The sequence below is a fragment of the Neomonachus schauinslandi genome, chromosome 11 (genome assembly GCF_002201575.2).
Source record: "Neomonachus schauinslandi chromosome 11, ASM220157v2, whole genome shotgun sequence".
NCBI classification, from domain to species: Eukaryota; Metazoa; Chordata; class Mammalia; order Carnivora; family Phocidae; genus Neomonachus; species Neomonachus schauinslandi.
Window position 1 is genome coordinate 105,282,695 of NC_058413.1, and position 20,817 is coordinate 105,303,511.

General features: G+C 37.4%; 1 protein-coding gene across 1 annotated transcript in view; it reads left to right on the top strand.

Annotated features, from left to right (window-relative positions):
* The first annotated feature begins 2,031 nt into the window (after window positions 1–2,031).
* Window positions 2,032–20,817, top strand: part of C11H11orf65 (chromosome 11 C11orf65 homolog) — a 46,051-nt gene continuing 27,265 nt past the window's right edge. The window contains exons 1-2 of the mRNA XM_021696511.1: window positions 2,032–2,112; window positions 10,385–10,477. Coding sequence (XP_021552186.1) covers window positions 2,032–2,112; window positions 10,385–10,477 — 174 coding nt within the window. The remainder of the gene's footprint in view (window positions 2,113–10,384; window positions 10,478–20,817) is intronic.

Below are 20,817 nucleotides of genomic sequence, written 5' to 3' on the forward strand. Positions count from 1 at the left end.
AGAGTTTACTGTGTTGTTTGTGTGTGTGTGTGTGTGTTTTCTTTTTTTTTTAATTGCTGTAGACTGTTTCCATAGCTTACAAGGATCAGTTAAGGATCAGCCAGAATTGTAAACTTAAGGTCTTCTCAGTTTTCTGAGTCTGTGCCTTTCCCTGGAAATGACTGGTCACTTTCTAATTTTCTCTCTCTTTGTAGTTATTTTTGAATGTCCTAGTTTTGAATGCCTGGCCCCCAAAGGGGGAAAGGAGAACAATGTAGAGGGAAGGAAAAACCCTTTAAGTTCCCTGGAAGTTGCCAGATGGGAAGGGCTTGCAACAATGGTGGAAGGCGGAGGTACAGCACCAATGACTGCCCTCCTGTTTGTGTGCACCTCTGTAATCTGAAGCGGCAACCAACAATCCCAACACAGATCTCCTGTATATCCAGGACAGGGTCCTTTTTCTCCACCCCCTCTCCCACAAGCTGTGTGCAGGTTGTTCCAGGAACGTGTACACAGCTGCTGCTGCTGGGGCTGAGGTAAAGGAGTGGATAGCTAGGACTGGGCTAAGAGCCAGAACTGACCAGAGTTAACAGCAGTTTACCCCCCAAGCCTCCCCCTGGAAGTTGCAAGCCTTCAATAGAGTCCAGAGTTCCAAATGTTTACATTAGATTTGGCCAGTGCAGTTGTCTAGATGGGGAGACAGATTCCTGGTGCTTCCTTAGTCCACTTTCTTCCCAGGATCCTCTCTGTCTGCTGCAACTTTTTAATATTTTTTTTTTAAAGATTTTATTTATTTATTTGAGAGAGAGAGAATGAGAGAGAGCACATGAGAGGGGGGAGGGTCAGAGGGAGAAGCAGACTCCCTGCTGAGCAGGGAGCCCGATGCGGGACTCGATCCAGGGACTCCAGGATCATGACCTGAGCCGAAGGCAGTCGCTTAACCAACTGAGCCACCCAGGCGCCCTGCTGCAACTTTTTAAAGGACTCCTAAACTATGACTTTCTGACTTCTCCCATTACTTATTTCTTCACAGTATTAATAAAAATTATGGCTAGAACTAGTGATTTTGTTTTGCTTCTTAGTAGTCAGGCTTCATCTCTTTTTCTGGCAATTTAATGCATGATTTATTAACTTGTCAGCACATTTATGAGTTACAAAGTAAGAAAAATTCTATAATCATCTCTAACTCTAGGTTAGGAGCCTGGATACATTTGGGATGAAACTGTCATTGTGCATGTTGATTAAGAAAAGTTTATTTGGGAGCGCCTGGGTGGCTCAGTCAGTTAAGCATCTGCCGGTGGCTCAGGACATGATCTGGGATCAAGCCCCATGTTGGGCTCCCTACTTAACCTGCTTTTCCTTCTCCCTTTGCCGCTCCCCCACTTGTGCTCACTCTCTCTCTCTCTCTGTCAAATAAATAAATACAAAATCTTAAAAAAAAAAGCTATTTGAAGTCATTGAATGGGGACATGAAAGGTCATGGATTTTCAAGAGAAACTGACATGGGTTTAATACTGGCTTAGTCAATCACTATTTGACCTTAGGTCTTGAAGTGCAGTCTCATCTCTAACACAAGCAAATTGGCAAAATCTGCTCTGCAAGATTGTTGTTTAAATTAGAAAAAGAGGGCGCCTGGGTGGCTCAGTTGGTTAAGCGACTGCCTTCGGCTCAGGTCATGATCCTGGAGTCCCAGGATCGAGTCCCGCATCGGGCTCCCTGCTCGGCAGGGAGTCTTCTTCTCCCTCTGACCCTCTCCCCTCTCATGCTCTCTCTATCTCATTCTCTCTCAAATGAATAAATAAAAATAAAATCTTTAAAAAAAATAAAATAAAATAAATAAATAAATAAATTAGAAAAAGAAACAAATTGGAGCATATAAGGCAATCAATAGTAGGTAACAATTTTTATTTTTATTAAAATTATTTTTATACCAAATCTCATCAGTATTATTTCCTTTACTCAACTTCTTTTTTTCTTGAGTTCTAGTGAGTTTCATAATGGAGTTTATAAAGAGATTTTGAATATACCCTTTTTTTATTTTAGGACTTTCAAATGCCTTGGGAAGAGGAGTCAGAACTTACAGAGAGGGATAAAGCTGCCAGAATCATTCAGAAGGCCTGGAAATGTTTCCTTGTGAGTTTATTTTTTACAGCTTGATAGCAATATAATTTATATATCATAAGGTTCACCTGTTGAAAGTGTACAGTTCAATAGTTTTTAGTATATTTACGGATTTGTGTACCACCCTTTGCTTTAAAACCACACGTTTTTTAGAAGTTAAAAAACTTAACATTAATTAGTTATCTTGTTAGCCTCACAAATCCTTACTGAGCTCCTGGTCAGGGCCAGTCACTTCGATAATGGCTGTGATCAACAAAAGTATCACTACTAGGGTTATTTGGCTTTAACCTCTAAAATTTTATTTCAACTCTGAATTTTGTATCACTTCTGAGTTAGCAATTTACACTTGATCTTAGCCAAAAGGCCGAGAAGCGATTTGGAGTTAGCAATTTAAAAGATCTGGAAGGAGAATGACCGTAGGCACTACTTGGTTACTTGGTTACGTACAAGGTTACTTGTATGCAGTGTAGCTGTGACAGATGTCCGTGCTGTCACTTCAAGCCCCAAAGCTACAGGTAAATGGATATTTACCATTGGTCAAAAAATTTGCTTGTAGATGGATATTTACTATTAGGGGAAAAACCCTGATGGCTTATCTCTTTTGTAAAAAATTAAGTGAACTATTTATTTGGAAAAGCTAATTCTATTGTGGATTTGGCACTACACGTAAAAGTCTCTTAATTTTAGTATTTGAAAGACACTGTGCTTGATTGCTGGCTACCTAAGCATACCCCACCCCCCCGAAAGTCTATTGATTATCTTATTCCACCCACATTACAAAGCTCCCAGACCATCTTCCCATTCATATGTGACAACAATGGGAAAATGGAGACTTACAAAAAAGCTCAGGATACTCCGACTAGTTCCCTGGAAAAATTGACATAGACCTTCATTCTTAAGTATTAATGCACAACCAAGGATCAACTGATATTTAAGGGAAATCAATGATGTAAAAAAAAATTTAGAAAATTAAAAAAATGAAATAAAAATGGTGATCAGTTTAGATAAGATCAGTATGTTGAATGTCTCTAAGCAGGTTGTATCAGAAGATAAAATGGTACCCCTGCAACAGAAGGTATGACTGCACAGTTGCATTTAAAAAGTGGTTAGAAACTGAAGAGAAGCTAACCATGAAAGTCATGGAACCATAATAGTTCTGAGATTCAAAGAGAATACATTTGATCTTAAGTCTAGAAACATTCTGCTTCAAGTGGCTCAGAGGATGACTTCTAAATAAGGATGCCTAATTTTAACACATTACGTGGCCTTATAAACGAATAATCTGCATAGTCAAACTAATGTAAATGAAGGCATTTTCTCACATTTGAATATTTTAAATAAAAATAATATATATATATTTCATTAAGTAAAATAATGTAGGAGAACTTACAAATAAAAGCACTTCTTTTACCCTCTCATACTCTTCTCTACCCTCATATCCTAAAGGGAACCACTTTTTTTTTTAAAGATTTTATTTATTTATTTGAGACAGAGAGAATGAGATACAGAGAGCATGAGAGGGAGGAGGGTCAGAGGGAGAAGCAGACTCCCTGCCGAGCAGGGAGCCCGATGCGGGACTCGATCCAGGGACTCCAGGATCATGACCTGAGCCGAAGGCAGTCGCTCAACCAACTGAGCCACCCAGGCGCCCCTAAAGGGAACCACTTTTAACTGTTTTTTGTTTTAGATCTTGTAGTAGTTATTTCTGTATTTCTGCATAATATTCTTGTATAATTATTTTTTATTTATCAACTTTAGAAGTGACCCGTTGACTTTCTGCAAAGATAATTGAGAGCTTATCTTGCTTATCCCTTACACAGCCTTGCTAATCTCCCCTCCCAGTATCATATATGATTACTTTTTAGTTCCTCTATTTGTTACCTTACTTCTTTAAAGAATATTTAAACCTTTGTTTCTTTTTTTTTTTTTTAAGATTTCATTTATTTATTTGACAGAGACAGAGATAGCGAGAGAGGGAACACAAGCAGCAGGAGTGGGAGAGGGAGAGCAGGCTTCCCGCCGAGGAGGGAGCCCGATGTGGGGCTCGATCCCAGGACCATGGGATCATGACCTGAGCTGAAGGCAGACGCTTAACGACTGAGCCACCCAGGCGCCCTTAAACCTTTGTTCCTTGTTCCATCATGCTAACATAAGATTATGTGACTTATTATGTATGATGAGGATATAAATATCCCTACCCCTCCTTTTCTTTTTTACCTGTCCTCCCAATCTTCAAATCCCCAAATCCCATTACATCCACTATTACGCTGTCAACATTCACTTTGAGGAGTCTCTCATATATCCTGAACAGAAGTCCTTTATTGAATACGTGTGTTGCAGGTATTTTCTTCATACTGGCCTCATTGCATTCTTAAAGGTGTTTTTTGATAATGACAAGTCTTTAATTTTCATTAAATCCAATTTATCACTTGTTCTTTATAGTTAGTGTTTTCTGTGTCCTGTATAAGAAATGTTGACCTAGGGGTGCCTGGGTGGCTCAGTCAGTTGTGTCCAACTCCTGAGTTCGGCTCAGGTCATGATCTCCGAGTAGTGAGAGCAAGCCTCATGTTGGGCTCCGCACTCACGGTGGAGTCTGCTTGAGATGCTCTCTCTCCCTCTGCCCTCCCCTCTGCATGCTGTCTTTCTCTCTCTCAAATAAGTAAATAAATCTTTAAAAAAAAAAAGTTTACCTAAAGAGGTGACAATATCAAAATGGCAACATAGGTCATTCTCAACTTCAGTCCCCCTCACAAGAAGACCAACTAACAACTATCCATAGAAAGCACTCTTGTGAAAATCCCAGAGCCCAGGACCAGAGAGAACAGGAAGGACCACATTAGAAGGATAAGAGGAGGGGTTTCACTTCGATCACATCACCAGGCACAAGGCAGCCCTCAGGAGCCCACTGGGCCTTTCCTTTCTCCAGTGGGGAAAGAGATCCCAAGGTGGACACCCAACTCACCCAGGACAGTATTCCTTGTCAAATATATTAAAATAAATCTGGGGGAAATGTTTATGTAACCTGAAGCCAAAAGATATTTTCCTTATATTTTTTCTAGAGGCTTAATTGCTTTAGTTGTAGATTGAGACCTAGTATCCATCTCAAATTAATGTTTGTGATGCTGAGAGGTATGGACAAAGTTCATTTTTGTCTTTATGGATAACCAAATGATTAAGTACCTTTTACTGAAAATACCATTCTTTCCATAGTAAATTGCAGGGGTGTCTTTTCTATCGTCTCTGTTCAGTTGCATGGGTCTATTTGTCTTTATTTGAGTCAATACCACACTGTCTCAGTAACTGTAGCTCTATCAGAAATATGGGTATAGGGCACTACAGGCCTCCAATTTTGATGTTCTTCATGATTGTCATAGCTATTCTAGGGCTTTTGCATTTCCATGTAAATAGTAGAATCAGTTCATTAATTTTTGCAAAAATTATTGTGGAGATTATATAATTGGTATTGAATCAGTAGATCAATTTGGGAGAGAACTGATATTTTTCTACACTGAGTTTTCATGAACATGGTGCATATCTTTGTTTATTAGATCTTTAAAATTTTTTCTCATAATGTTTTGTAGTTTGCAGTGTAGAAGTCTTAAACATCTTTCATTTAACTTCTGGGTACTTGGCATTTCTTGATTCTGCTGTAAGTGGTATTATTTTTAAATTTTATTTTCTAGTTCATTTCTAGTTTATAGAAATATAGTTTATTTTTATTTGCCAACCTAATGTGCACTTATTATTTCTAATTGCTTTTTTATAGATTCCTTTGGATTTTCCACTTAAGCATGTCATCCTTGAATGACAACTTTTATTTTTTCTTTGCAAACTTTATACCTTTTATTTCTTTATTGCACTGATTAGACCCTCCAGTGCAAGATTGAATAGAAGCAGTAATTATGGACATTCTTGCCCTTTTGTTGAACCCCGAAGGCATGTAATATTCCACCATCAGCTAAGATGTTACCTGTAGTTTTTTTGTGAAAACTTACCATCAGTTTGGGGAATTTAACTTTATTCCTAGTTTGCTTTTTATTCTTGTTGTTATGAAAACTCTGGGTGTTGAATTTTATCAAATGCTTTTGCTGCATTTACTGTATGATCATATGGTCTGTCTTCATTCTTTCCATGTGGTGAATTTCATTGCTTGATATTCAAACGTTAAACCAACCTTGTATTCCTGGAATAAATTCCACTTCACTATGATGTATTATTACCCTTTTTGATATATCCTGGATTTGATCTGCTAAACTTTATTGACACAAATGAACAAACCTTTTAGAATTTCTAGGAAAAAAAGAGAGTTTCTTTCAAGTCCAAGTTAGGACAGCTGCCCTGGATACACAGTCTTTACAAAGAAGAGAGTGCTTTGGTAAGGGAGAACATTTGGTGTAAGGTTATATACATTTTATACATAAAGAGTTACAAATTATTAGACAAAGAACATTTTAGAAAGTTGTAGACCTTATCTTAAGTTTCTAATATATGCAGGGCTGTAGACTTCAGTCTTACAGGAACCAGGGAAGTTTCTTCCTTTTTCTTTTATGTTCAGAATGCTCCTTCCTGGTTATTTTCTTTAATGAAGCAGATATAGTGTGTGCTCAGGGAAGAAACAGAATCCATGCTTTGAAGTTTTGCCTAGTCATTTTCACCTTGGTAAATGTTAAAGTATAGCCTCCCCTGGAGTCCAGGAATAGGACCCACAAGCATTAAAAGTTGAAAATTTCCTTTATCAACTTTAATTTAGGATTTTTGCATATTTGCTCATGAATGTAATTTTTCTTTTTTGTCATATACTTCCCAGATCTTGATATCAAGATTATGCTGGCCTCCTAAAGGGAATTGGGAAGTATTCTTTCTGTTATATTATCTGAAAGAATTTGTGCGATTAATGCTATTTCTTCTATAAATATTTGGGAGAATACATTAGCAAAACATTGTGTGCTAGGAGTTTTCTTTATGAGAGGTTTCTAATTAGGGATTCCATTTCTTTAATAATACGGGACTGTTCAAAACTGTATTTCTTCCTATGCCCATTTTGATGTTACTTTTCAAGGAATCTGTCCATTTTCTTAAAATTGTCAAATTTATTTGCCTAAAGTTGTTTATAATCTCCTCTCACTGTACTTTTAATGTCTGTAAGATTGGGATGGTATTTCTCATATCTGTTTTCTCTCTATTTTTCTACATCTGTCTTAATCTTTAAAAAAAAAACCAACCCTGGTTTTTGGCTTTGTGGGTTTTCTCTATTTTAACTCTACATTTCATTAACTGCTGATCTTTATTGTGTTTTCCTTCATCTTTTGAGGGAGTTTGGTTTGCTGTTCTGTTTCACACTTCTTGAGATGGAACATTAGATCTTAGATTTTACACATTTATTCTTTTTTAATAATATATGTATTTAAAGCATTTAAATTCTCCCTGAACATTCCCTTAGATGTATCCCACAGGTTTTGATATGTCATATTTATTACATTTCAATTTAAAATATTTTATAATTTCCATTGTGATTTTTTTGACCCATGATTGATTGATTTTAAAGATTTTATTTTTAAGTAATCTTTCCACCCAACATGGGGCTCGAACTCACAACCCCAAGATCAAGAGTTGCATGCTCTACCAACTGAGCTAGCCTGGTGTTGCTTATAGGTGCCTGGGTGGCTCAGTGGGTTAAGTGACTGCCTTCAGCTCAGGTCATGATCTCAGGGTCCTGGGATCAAGCCCCGCATTGGGCTCCTTGCTTAGTCGGGAGTCTGCTTCTCTCTCTCCCTCTGCCCCTCCCCTTGCTTGTGTTCTCTCTCTCAGATAAATAAGTAAATTTTTTTTAAAAAGTATGTTGCTTAATTACCAAATATTTAGGAGTTTTCTAATTACCTTTCTGTTGCTGATTTCTGGTTTAATTCCACTGAAGCCGGTTATTTATATGATTTTAATAACTTGAAATTTGTTGAAACTTGCCTGGCTTAAAGTCTATTTTTGTAAATGTTCCATGTGAACTTGAGGAAGAAATGTATTCTGACATTATTTAGGTCAAACTTTGATAGCTGTCTTAATCCATTTGGGCTGCACTACAATAGACTGGATAGATTATAAATAACAGAAATATATTTCTTACAGTTCTGGAGTCTGGAAAGTCTAAAATCATGGCACCAGCAGATTTGGTGTCTGGTAAGGACCCGCTTTCTAGTTCATAGGTGAACAGTTGTCTTCTTGCTATGTCCTCATGTGGTGGGAGGGGTGAGGGATCTCTCTGAGGCCTCTTTTCTTTCTTTTTTTTTTTTTAAGAGAAAGGGGAGGGGCAAAGGGAGAGGGAGAGAAAGAATCTTATGCAGGCTCCACACTCAGCATGGAACCCAACACAGGGCTTGATCTCACAACCCTGAGATCATGACCTGAGCTGAAATCAAGAGACGCTTAACCAACTGAGCCACCAAGGCACCCCTGAAGTAACCATATGGTTTTTATCCTCTCTCTTGTAGATGTGATGTGTCACACTGATTGATTTGTGAATGTTGAATCACCTTTGCAACCCAGAAATAAATCTCACTTAATCATTTTGAATCATTTTTTAAATTTATTCTTGGATTCAGTTTGCTAATATTTTGTTGAGAATATTTGCATCTGTTCATCAGAGATATTAGACTGTAGTTCTCTTTTTTAGCAGTGTCTGTTTGGTTTTAATATCAAGGTAATGCTGGCCTCATAGAATGAATTTGGAAGTTTTCTTTCTCTTCTATCTTTTTGGAATAGTTTAAGAAAAATAGGTATTAACTCTTCTTTAAATATTTGGTAGAATTTGCCTGTTAAGCCATCTGGCCCTGGGACTTTTGTTTTTTGGGAGTTTTTTGATTACTGATTCAGTTTCTTTGGTGGTTATCAGTCTTCACATTTTTTGTTTCATGTTTCAGTTTTGGGAGGATATATGTTTCTAGGAATTTCTCCATTTCTTCTAGGTTGTCCAATTTGTTGACATATAGTTTTTCATAATATTCTCTTATAATCCTTTGTATTTCTGTGCTGTTGGTTATTTCTCCTCTTTCGTTTCTGATTTTGTTTATTTGAGTCTTCTCTCTCTCCCTCTCTTTCTTTTTTGTTTTGTTTTCTTTTTTTTTTTTAATGAGTCTGGCTAAAGGTTTATCAATTTTATTGATCTTTTCAAAGAACCAGCTCCTGGTTTCATTGATCTGTTGTACTTCTTTTTTTTTTTTTTCCTGCAGGTTTTAAAACTTTTTATTTGCGTATTTAAAAAATTGTGCATTCCAATCATTAAAATCGCTTGAACAACAACAACAACAAAAAAGGCATTTTACAGCCTACAGGACATGTTGGACCAGCTTTCACTGTCATCCCACCCAGCTTCTTTGTTCACCAACATACAAGTTCTTTTCCTTCCCTGCCAGCCAGACAGGCAGATGGGAATGGCAGGTGCCATCTTTGTCAGCTGATGTGAGCTGCACCATTTCCACAGACAACTGCAGTGGGGCTTCAAATTGTCATATTGGTGCTGTGGGTTACTTCAGTTTGAATTGATTTGATTTGATGTAAGCATACTGGGGCAGCAGGGGAAGTTTACCAAGAGTTACTAAGGGCTTTTTGGGGCATAGGGTAAACGGAGAATGTTACCAAAGAAATAGTTTTCTGAGATAGAAGAATTGTTTGGAGTCATCTGACTAAATACTGTGCTAACATGAATAGTAGATTGGGTTTGTAAATCAATGGCATTACTACAGGACCGAGGTTTCTGGAATGATAATAAGATAATAATTATTTAGTGCTTTCTTGTGCCAGAAGTTGTTTTAAGTGCTTTACAAATATTAACTCATTAATTCCTCACCATAGCTGTATGAGATATCCCTGTCATTCCAGTTGTTTGGATGAGAAACTGAGTGGAGAAGCTAAGCAGCTTGTCCACCGTCACACTAACAGTTCAACCCAGATAATGCTATGCCGTACTCAATGTTCTTAACCAGTAGGCTGTTTTGTCTTTTTCCTGGTTTACTCTGGAGTACATAGAAGTGACTCCACCAACATTCTGGGTATTTTATTTATAGTTGCTAATGATGTAGTCCCAAAGTTAAGGGTAAAACTCTGTGAGAATAAAACCAGTATTTCCTAGCTTGCCAAAGCAAACCCTGAGTGGATAATATTTCTAAAATCTAGTTTACATACATAAAGTCAATTTTATGGTTCTTACTCATTTTGCCCTGGTTAGGCACAAAGCTTAACTTAGAGGTAGAAAATCCAGTTTTGACCATAGAATCTTATGTGCTTGAACCTTTAGAATGTCGCTATATTCCAACACTATAAAAGACTGATTGATATCAGAAGACAAGGAGAGCCACGTCAGATAGTGAAATATATTGATCCTAAAGAGGTGAGGATGTTATTTATTCATACAGCATCTGTTTTTTCCCTTCAAAATGTGTGACCGCTTTATAAATGTGCTTATATGTGTTTCTTTTAAAAAACTTTATCTTGAAGTGTGACGCACACATAGAAAAGTTCATAAAACATAAATGTGTAGCTCAGTGAATCATCACAAACAATCCCCCATGTAACCATCACCCAGATCAGAGTCTCACACTTCAGACCCCTGCCTTCCGGTGCTCTGCACATCTCGGCCAACTCCCTGCTCCCAAGAGGCAACCACTATTTTGAATTGAAGCTTTGTTTTTTTGTTTTGTTTTGTTTTGTTTTTTTCAGTCTTCTCTATTTTTGAACCGTATGTAAATAGAATCCTCTGGTGCGCTTCTGTATCTTACCATTCAACATTGCATTTGTGTGGCTGAATTTTATTCATTTTCTAAAAAATAATGACAGTTATTTCATTTTATGAATATACTGCTGTTTATTCGTTCTACAGTTGATTGACATTTGTATTGTTTTTTCCAGTTTGAGTCTGTTACAAAGACTGCTTTTGGGAATATTCTTATTCATCTGTCCTGTGCACATGTATACAAATTTCTACTCCACCCAGAAATGGAATTTCAGACTCTTTTCCAAAGTTACTGTACAATTTGTGTTAACCATCATCAATCTTTTGGAATTCTTGGTGTTCTGCATCATTACCAGTGCTTAATATTATCCGCTTTTTAGGGACAGTCCTCCCTTTAGGCATACTTAAATTTTTGGTCCCAGCGCCTTCATTCTTAGTTCTCAATCTGAGGCTTCAGGCCCCTGTGCTGTCCCACTCTGAGTCAGTCCTCGCAGACTCTCCTCCCTTAATCTCCTTGCTACCCCCTACCCCACACAGTCACGCCTCAGAGTTTTGAAAGTTGGGACTCCCTAACAGTGAGAGGACTCGTGTCTGCTCCACTTCACTCTCAAACGCTGCAGCCCTGGGTGAGGAGGGGGGGAGATGACCAGGTGGAATCCTTGCCTCCTCCAGTGTTAGAGGCTCCAACTCTTACTTAGTACCATTACAGTAAGTGATTAAAAGCTTTCTTTCCCTTTCTGCTTGTTTCCTTCATTGGCTCTTCTGACACCCGACAGCTCAACGACCATCCTCCCAGATCAGCTGAGCTCTTGACATTTTTTTTCGTGCCTTCTATGTGTGTATTGTCTCTTATTTTTCTGGGCTTTAAGCAGTTCTTTATATATTTTTCACACAAGCCCTTTGTCCGTTCTCTGTGCTGCACAAATCGTTTTTCATTATATGATTTGACTTGTCACTCTTAAGATGGTCTTCCCACTGTTTTTTTTTTTTTTTTTTACCACAAAAAACGTCAAACATATACAGAAGTAGAAAGAATAAAGTAATAAACCACATGTACCCATCCCCTAACTTCAACAATTAGCAATTCACAGCCAGTCCTGCTTCATCTACATTTCCATCCTCTTTCCCCAATCCCTAGGTTAATATTTTGAAACAAGACTGTCTTTTGGTGAACAGAGTTCTTAATTTTAATGTAGTTTAAATTATCAACCCCTTTGTATATGGTTGGTGCTTTTTATAAACTTCACCAACCCTGAAGTCATGAAAGAATTTTCCTATATTATATATAACCTTTATTGATTGGCCTTTCATATTTAGATCTGCAGTACACCTGGGGTTGATATTTTGTATATGGTGTGAGGTAGAAGTCACTTTCATATTCTTCCATATAGATATCCAAATGATGAAACATTATTTATTAAAAAGATAGTCCTTTCTCCACTGCTCTCCATGCCACTTTTATCATAAATCAAGTAACCATTTTTGTATGGGTCTGTTTATGCATTTTCTATTCTTTTCCATGGTCTATTTTTCTACCCTTGTCATAATTACTATAGGTTTGTATTATTACAGGTTTATAACAAGTGTATTATATGGTAGAGAAGTACTCCCATTTTGTAATTCTTCAAGAAGACACTTCCAGGCTATTGTTGGATGTTTTGTATTTCCATGTAAATTTTAGAATTAAGTTGTCAGTTTACACACATAAAATCCTCCACCATCAGGAAAATAGTAGACTAGGGAGCACTAAGAATAACTGTCAGAATCACCTTTATAGTTACAGATCTATTCCTATCTTATATTTATTTTTGTGCTAAATTTGATAAGTTGTATTTTTCTAGGAAGTTGTCCATTTCACTTAAATTTTCAAGTTTATTTACTAAAATTATTTATAATATTCTCTAATGATCTTTCTAATGTCTTAGAATCTATAATAGTTTCTCCTTCTGCCTTTTTCTTTTTCTTTCTTCCCTCTTAATTATATTTATTGAAGTATAATTAACATACACTGTTATATTACTGTCAAATGTACAACATATTGATTTGACAATTCTATATATTACTCAGTGCTCATCAAGATAAGTATAGTGTAGTCACCATACTATGTCATTACAGTGTTATTGACTATATTCCCTGTGCTGTAGTTTTCATCTCCGTGACTTATTTATTTTAAAACTGAAAGTTGTACCTCTTAATCCCCTTCATCTATTTCACCCATCCCCCTCACCCATCTCCCCTCTGAAACTATCAGTTGGTTCTCTGTATTTAAGAGTCTAGTTTTGAGAGAGCAGGAAGATGGCAATGGAGTAGGAGGACCCTAGGCTTGTCTCATCCCACAAATATAAGTAGATAACTATCAGATCATCCTAAATACCCCAGAAATTGACCTGAAGACCAACATAACAAATTCCACAGCTAAAAGAAGAGCAGAAGCCACATCAAAGAAGGTAGGAAGTGCAGAGACATGGTTTAAAGGAGAAATAGATCATGGGTACTATGAAGTGAGCTGTGGTCACGGAGAAGGGCAAGAGACAGGAGCACACAGGAAACACACAAGGAGAACATTTCCTCAAAGCCATTGGCTTGGAGAATGAGAGGGACTGAATTTTGTGGGTTCTTGTAACCAGCAGGGCTTAATAAAATCTGGAGTTTTAAAGGTCAGCCGGCTTGGCTGGGATAGAGCCTGGAGGGTACTGCCCTACTCCTGGAGAGAAAGCGGGCAAACATCCCAGGAGCAGACAGCTTGGAAACAGCAATCTTAAGAACACCTAGGGCACTCAGGGGGTGATTATTTGCTCTTCTCAGAGTGTGTCCCTCAGAGGCAGCATTCACAGACACACCTCTCTGGGAACAGAGGAGCTGGCCAGCACCATTTCCCAACCCTGCCCCTCAGCATAAACACAGAGCCACCTGTGGGAAGTAGTGCAGCACTGATACTGGCTGCCTAACTTGCATACACCAAGTCCTATGCCACCACCACTCCCGGCCCTGGTGGAACTGCCCTTCTCAGTCACACCTGCCTCAGTCCCAGTGTGGTGGACCTCTCCCCAGGAAGACCAGCACAAACTCCTGCTCATACCACGCCTCTGTACCAGAGAGTTTTGCAGGGCCTCAGTTCTGGTGGAGGTAATAATAGGTCTCATTTCAGAAGCAGACCAGAGCACACCTAGTTAAAACTCGCCACATTCAAGCCAAGGACCAAACACTTCCCACAGCAAGCAAGGAGAGCCTCTGTAGATGACTGGCTTAAAGGATAGAGCAGAGAACACATCAGCAGAATGCACACAGCACACACTGGAGATATTCCCTGAAGTACCAGTCCCTGGACACTATATGACCTCTTCTTCATAAGGCCATTACTTTCAGGAGCAGGAGACATAACTGGCTTTTCTAACACAGAGAAGAAGGCAGAGAATTAGGCAAAATGTGAAGACAGAGGAACTTATCCCAAATGAAGGAAAAAGATAAGGCCACCACCAGAGATCTAACTGAAACAGATATAAAGTAACATGCTTGATGGAGAATTTAAAGCAACGATCATAAGGATACTTAAAATAATATAAGACATCAATGAGACCCTTACCACAGAGATAAAAGAGTTAAAAAAGAATCAGAGATGAAGAGTGCAATACACAGGATTAGAAACACACTTGAGGCAATGAACAGTAAACTGGAAGAAGCAGAGGAAAGAATTAATGACCTAGAAGACAAAGTAATGGAAAACAATGAAGCTGAACAAAAGAGAGAAAAGGCAATTGTGCAACATGAGAATAGACTCAGGGAACTGAATGACTCCAATAAACGTAGTAACATTTGTATTATTGGAGTACCAAAGGAAGAAGAGAGAAAGGGGGCAGAAGATTTATTTGAAGAAATAATAGCTGAAAACTTCCCTAATATGGAGAAGGAAACAGACATCCAGATACAGGAGGCACAGAGAACTCCCATCAAAATCAACAAAAGCAAGCCAACACCAAGACATATTTAATTTGCAAAATATAGTGATAAGGAGGGGCATCTGGGTGGCTCAGTTGGTTAAGTGGCTGCCTTCGGCAGGTCATGATCCCAGGTCCTGGGATCGAGCCCCACATCAGGCTCCCTGCTCAGCAGAGAGACTGCTTCTCCCTCTCCCTCTGCCTGCAGCTCTGCCTACTTGTGCTCTCTATCTCTCTGTCAAATAAATAAATAAAATCTTTAAAAAAAATAGTGATAAGGAAAGAAAACCTTAAAAAACAGCAAGCCAAAAGAAGTCCTTAACTGCTTATAAAGGGAATAAAGGAAAACCCATAAGGCTAGCAGGAGATTTTTCAACAGAAACTTGGCAAGCCAGAAGAGAGTGGCATGATATATTCAAAATGCTGAATGGGGAAAATCTGTAGGCAAGAATACTCTATGCAGCAAGGCTGTCATTCAGAATAGAAGGAGAGATGAAGAGTTTCTCAGACAAATAAAAACCAGTGGAGTTCATGACCACTAAACCAACCCTGCAAGAAATATTAAAGCGATCCTTTGAGTGGAAAGTAGAGACCAAAAGTGACGGTATAAAGGCAGGAAACACAAAAGCAGTAGAAATGAATATTTCTGTAAAAATCAGTCAAGGAACTCACATTAAAAAGATGTAAAATATAATAACATATACCTAAAATGTGGGAAGGAGAGGAGAAAAGAAGGGGTTCAAATTTGAGTGACCACCAATATAATATAGACTGCTATCTGAAGAAGTTATATACAAACCTAATGGTAACCATGTATTGAAAACCACTAATAAACATGCAAAGAATATAGAGAAAGAAATCCAAATATATCACTGAAGAAAATCAGCAAAACGTGAAAGAGAGAAAGATAAAAAAGGATCAGAGAAAATTTCCAAAAACAACCACAAAACAGGTAATAAAATAGCAGTATATACATATCTATCAATAATTACTTTGAGTGTAAATGGACTAAATGTTCCAATCAAAAGACGTACGGTGTCAGAATGGATAAAAAAACAAGACCCATCTATATGCTGTATACAAGAACCTCATTTCAAACCTAATGACACCTGCAGATTGAAAGTGAAAGGATGGAGAAACATCTATTGTGTTAATGAGTGTCAAAGAGGTAGTAGCAATATTTATATCAGACAGATAGACTTTAAAGACTGTAACAAGAGGTAAAGAAAGGCACTATATCATAATAAAAGGGATAATCCAACAAGAAGATACAACAATTATAAATATTTATGCACCCAACATGGGAGCACCTGATATATGAAACAAATAAAGGAACTCATTGATAATATAGTAGATAATAGTAGAGAACATTAACACTCCATGTACATCAATGGACAAATCATCTAAACAGAAAATAAACAGGGAAACAGTAGCTTTGAATGACTAACTGGACCAGATGTACTTAACAGATATATTCAGAACATTCCATCCTAAAACAGCAGAATACACATTCTTCTCACATTCTCCAGAGTGGATCACATATTAGGTCACAAAATAGGCATCAACAAATACAGAAAGATTGAAGTCATGCCACACACCTTTTCTGATCACAATGCTATGAAACTAGAAGTCAACCACAAGAAAAAAAGTGAAAAGCCCACAGATACATGGAATTTAAACAGTATGCTACTAAATCATGAATGGATCAAACGGGAAATCAAAGAGGAAATGTTGAAATCACTAAATTCTACAACTGAAGCTAATATTACACTGTATGTTACCTAACTGGAATTGGAATTAAACATTTGCTTGTGGATGTCCAGTTTTTCCAGCACCATTTGTTTAAGACTATCCTTACTCTATTGAATTGCCTTTGCTGTTTTATCAAAGATAAGTTGACTATATTTATGTGGGGCTATTTCCAGGCTGTCTCTGTTCCACTGACCTGTTGTCTTTTCTTTTGCTAATACCACACTTGATTATTACGGGAAATCTTAAAGATGGGTCCACCAATTTTGTTATTCTCCTTCAAAATTATGCAAATGGCAATATTATGTTGGTTATTCTAGGTCTCTTACATTTTTGTATAAAATTTAGAATCAGTTTGTCCATATCTATAAAATAACTTGGTGGAATTTTGGGTGAGATTGCATTGAATCTATAGATTGAGCAGAGTGGGCATCTGGACAGTATTGAATCATTCTATCCAGGTACATTGAATATCTCTCATTTAGGTCTTCTTTTATGGGGTGCCTGGGTGGCTCAGTTAGTTAAGCATCTGCCTTCTACTCAGGTCATGACCTCAGGGTTCTGGGGTGAGCTTCCTGCTCCGCAGGAGTCTGTTTCTCCCTCTGCCCCTCCTCCCACTCATTCTCTTAATCTCTCTCTCAAATAAATAAATAAAATCTTTAAAAAATAGAGCTTCTTTTATTACAGTGTTGTTTCCTTCATACAGATTTTCATATATTTTGTTAGATTTATACCCTACATATTTCACTTTTTTGTTGTTAATATAAGTGGCATTGTGTTTTGAATTTCAAATTCCAGTTGTTTGTTGCTGGTATATAAGAGAGCAATTGACTTATGTATGTTAATGTAGTATCCCCCAACATTATTATAGTTGCTTTCTTGTGCCAGGAATTTCTTCATTGATTCATTGGAATTTTTAATATAGACGATTATGTGATCTGTGAACAAAAACAGGTGTTTTTTTTTTCCATTTCAATTTGTATACCTTTTATTTCTTTTTCTTATTGAATTAGCTATGACTTCCAATATGATGTTGAATAGGAAGGGTGAAGGGACATCTTTGCTTTGTTCCTTATCTTAGCAGGAAAGCATACAGTTTCTCACCAATAAATATGATAGGTGTGTTTATTGTAGATATCCTTTGTCAAATTGAGGAAGTTTGCCTCTATTCCTAGTTTGTCAGAGTTTTTATCATGAATTGGTATTGAATTTTATCAAATGCTTTTTCTGCATTGTTGATATGATCATATGATTTTTCTTCTTTAGCCTGTTGTAATTTGATAATGGCCTTGCATACCTGGAATGAATCCCACTTGGTCATGGTATATAATTACTTTTATTTTGTTGTTGTTGTTGGTATTTTTTAAAGATTTTATTTATTTATTTGAGAGACAAAGAATGAGAGAGACAGCATGAGGGGGAGGAGGGTCAGAGGGAGAAGCAGACTCCCTGCCGAGCAGGGAGCCTGATGTGGGACTCGATCCCGGGACTCCAGGATCATGACCTGAGCCGAAGGCAGTCACTTAACCACCTGAGCCACCCAGGCGCCCTATAATTCCTTTTATACATTGTTGAATTTGACTTGCTAATACTTTGTTGAGGATTTTTGCATTTATGTTCATGAGAGATAATCGTCTGTAATTTTCCTTTCTTGTAGTGTCTCTGTCTGGTTTTGGTATTGGGATAATGCTGGACTCATAGAATGTGTTAGGAAGTGTTCCCTTTGCTTCTGTTTTCTGGAATAGATTGCAGAGAATGGATATGATTTTCTCCTGAAATGTTTGGTAGTGTTAACCACTGAGCCAATCGAAGCTTGGTGCTTTCTTTTTTGAAAGGTTAATTATTGATTCCATTTCTTTAATAGGTCTATTCAGATTTTCTATATCTGCTTGTATGAGTTTTGTCGGGTTGTGTCTTTCAGGCATTTGAACAATTTCATATAGGCTATCAAATTTGTAGGCATAGGGTTTTTCTTAATATTTGTTAATTATCCTTTTAGTGCCCATGGAATCAGTGGTGATAGCCCCTCTTTTCTGATATTAGTCATTTGTGTCTTCCCTCTCTCTCTTTTTCCTTCTTAGTTTCCCTGGTCAGAAGCTTACTGATTTTATTGATCTTTTCAAAGATCTAGCTTTTAATTTCTTTGATTTTCTCAGTTGGTTTCCTGTTTCAATTTCATTGATTTCTGTTTTAAATTTTATCATTTCTTTTCTTATGCTTACTTTTTTTTTTTAAAGGTTTTATTTATTTATTTGACAGAGAGCGCAAGTAGGCAGAGAGGCAGGCAGAGGGAGAGGGAGAAGCAGGCTCTCTACTGAGCAGGGAGCCCGATGCGGGGCTCTATCCCAGGACCCTGGGATCATGACCTGAGCCAAAGGAAGCCGCTTAACCAACGGAGCCACCCAGGTGCCCCACTTCTGCTTACTTTTGCTTTATTTTCCTAGTTTCTTAAGATGGAAGTCTAGATTATTGATTTCAGGTCTTGCTTGTTTTCATATATTTATTCAGTGCTATAAATTTTCCTCTAAGCACTGTTGTCTGTGCATTTCATGAATTTTGATAAGCTGTATTTTCATTTTCCCTTAGGTCAAAGTATTTTTAAATTTTTCTTGAGACCTCTTATTTGATCCATTTGTTACTAAGAAGTGTATTGTTGAATTTCCAAGTTTTGGGCTTTTCAGCTATCCTTCTGTTACTGATTTCTAATTTAATTCCATTGGGGTCTGAGAACATGCTTTGTATGATTTCTATTATTTTACAGTTGTTAAGGTGTGTTTTATGGTCCATAACATGTTCTATGTTGGTAAATGTTCCATATGAGCTTGAGAAGAGTGTATATTTGCTATTGTTGGATGAAGTGTTCTAGAAATGTCAGTTAGGTCCAGGTGATTACAAGTGTTGTTCAGTTTCTTAATGGTCTTAATTATTTTTCTGTCTGCTGAATATGTCAGTTACTGACAGAGAGGTGTTCAATTCTCCAACTGTAATAGTGGATTTCTCTTAGTTCTTGTAGTGCTTTCAGGTTTTACCTTACATATTTTGATACTCTGTTGTTAGGCATATATACTTTAGGGATTGTTATATCTTCATAGAGAATTGACCACTTTATCATCATGTAATCCTCCTCTTTATCCCTGATAATTTTCCTTGCTCTTAATTCAGCTTTTTCTGAAATTAATATACCTGCTCAGTTTTCATATAATTAATGTTAGTTAATATGTTATATCTTTCTCCATTACTTTGCTTTTAACCTATCTGTGTCTTTATATTTAAAATGTTTTTTTATAGGGCGCCTGGGTGGCTCAGTTGGTTAAGCGACTGCCTTCAGCTCAGGTCATGATCCCAGGATCCTGGGATCGAGTCCCGCATCGGGCTCCCTGCTCTGCGGGGAGCCTGCTTCTCCCTCTCCCACTCCCCCTGCTTGTGTTCCCTCTCTCACTGTGTTTCTCTCTGTCAAATAAATAAATAAAATCTTTAAAAAAATAAATAAATAAATAAAATGTTTTTTTATAGACAACATACAGTTGGATCTTATTTTTTTATTTTTTTTTATTTTTTTTTTTTAAGATTTTATTTATTTGCAAGAGAGACAATGAGAGACAGAGAGCATGAGAGGGAGGAGGGTCAGAGGGAGAAGCAGACTCCCCGCTGAGCAGGGAGCCCGATGCGGGACTCGATCCTGGGACTCCAGGATCATGACCTGAGCCGAAGGCAGTCGCTTAACCGACTGAGCCACCCAGGCGCCCGGATCTTATTTTTTTAATCTATGTTTATAGTCTCTGCCTTTTACCTTGTATATTTAGACCATTGACATTTAATATAGTGATTGATATCTAACATATTTGTTAATGTTTTCTATTTCTTGCCCTTGTTCCATCTTTTTTTGTATTACATTCTTTTTCTGCCTTCTCTGGTTTTAATTGAGCATCTTATATGATTACATTTTCTTTCCTCTCAGCATTATCAATTATACCTCTTTTTTACTATTTTTTGATTTCCCTAGAGTTTGCAGTCAATATTTACAACTAATCTAAGTCCACTTTAAACAACACTATTCTACTAAATAAAAATTCCCATGAGTTTAGGAGACAAAGTCATGCTAAAAGGAAGGGAACTGCTTCAAATACCCAGCCAACCCTCACCGCCATTTAAGTTTGTAGATGATAGAAGGATAAAGAAGTAAACTCAAATCTTCCCAAAAGTACACCTGAATTTCCTATAGGCTTTCATAGTTGAGGAGATAGAGACTTACCAGGACCACCTCTAAGAAATAGAGAAAAACTAGAAGTGGACAAACCAGATATGGATTAGTAA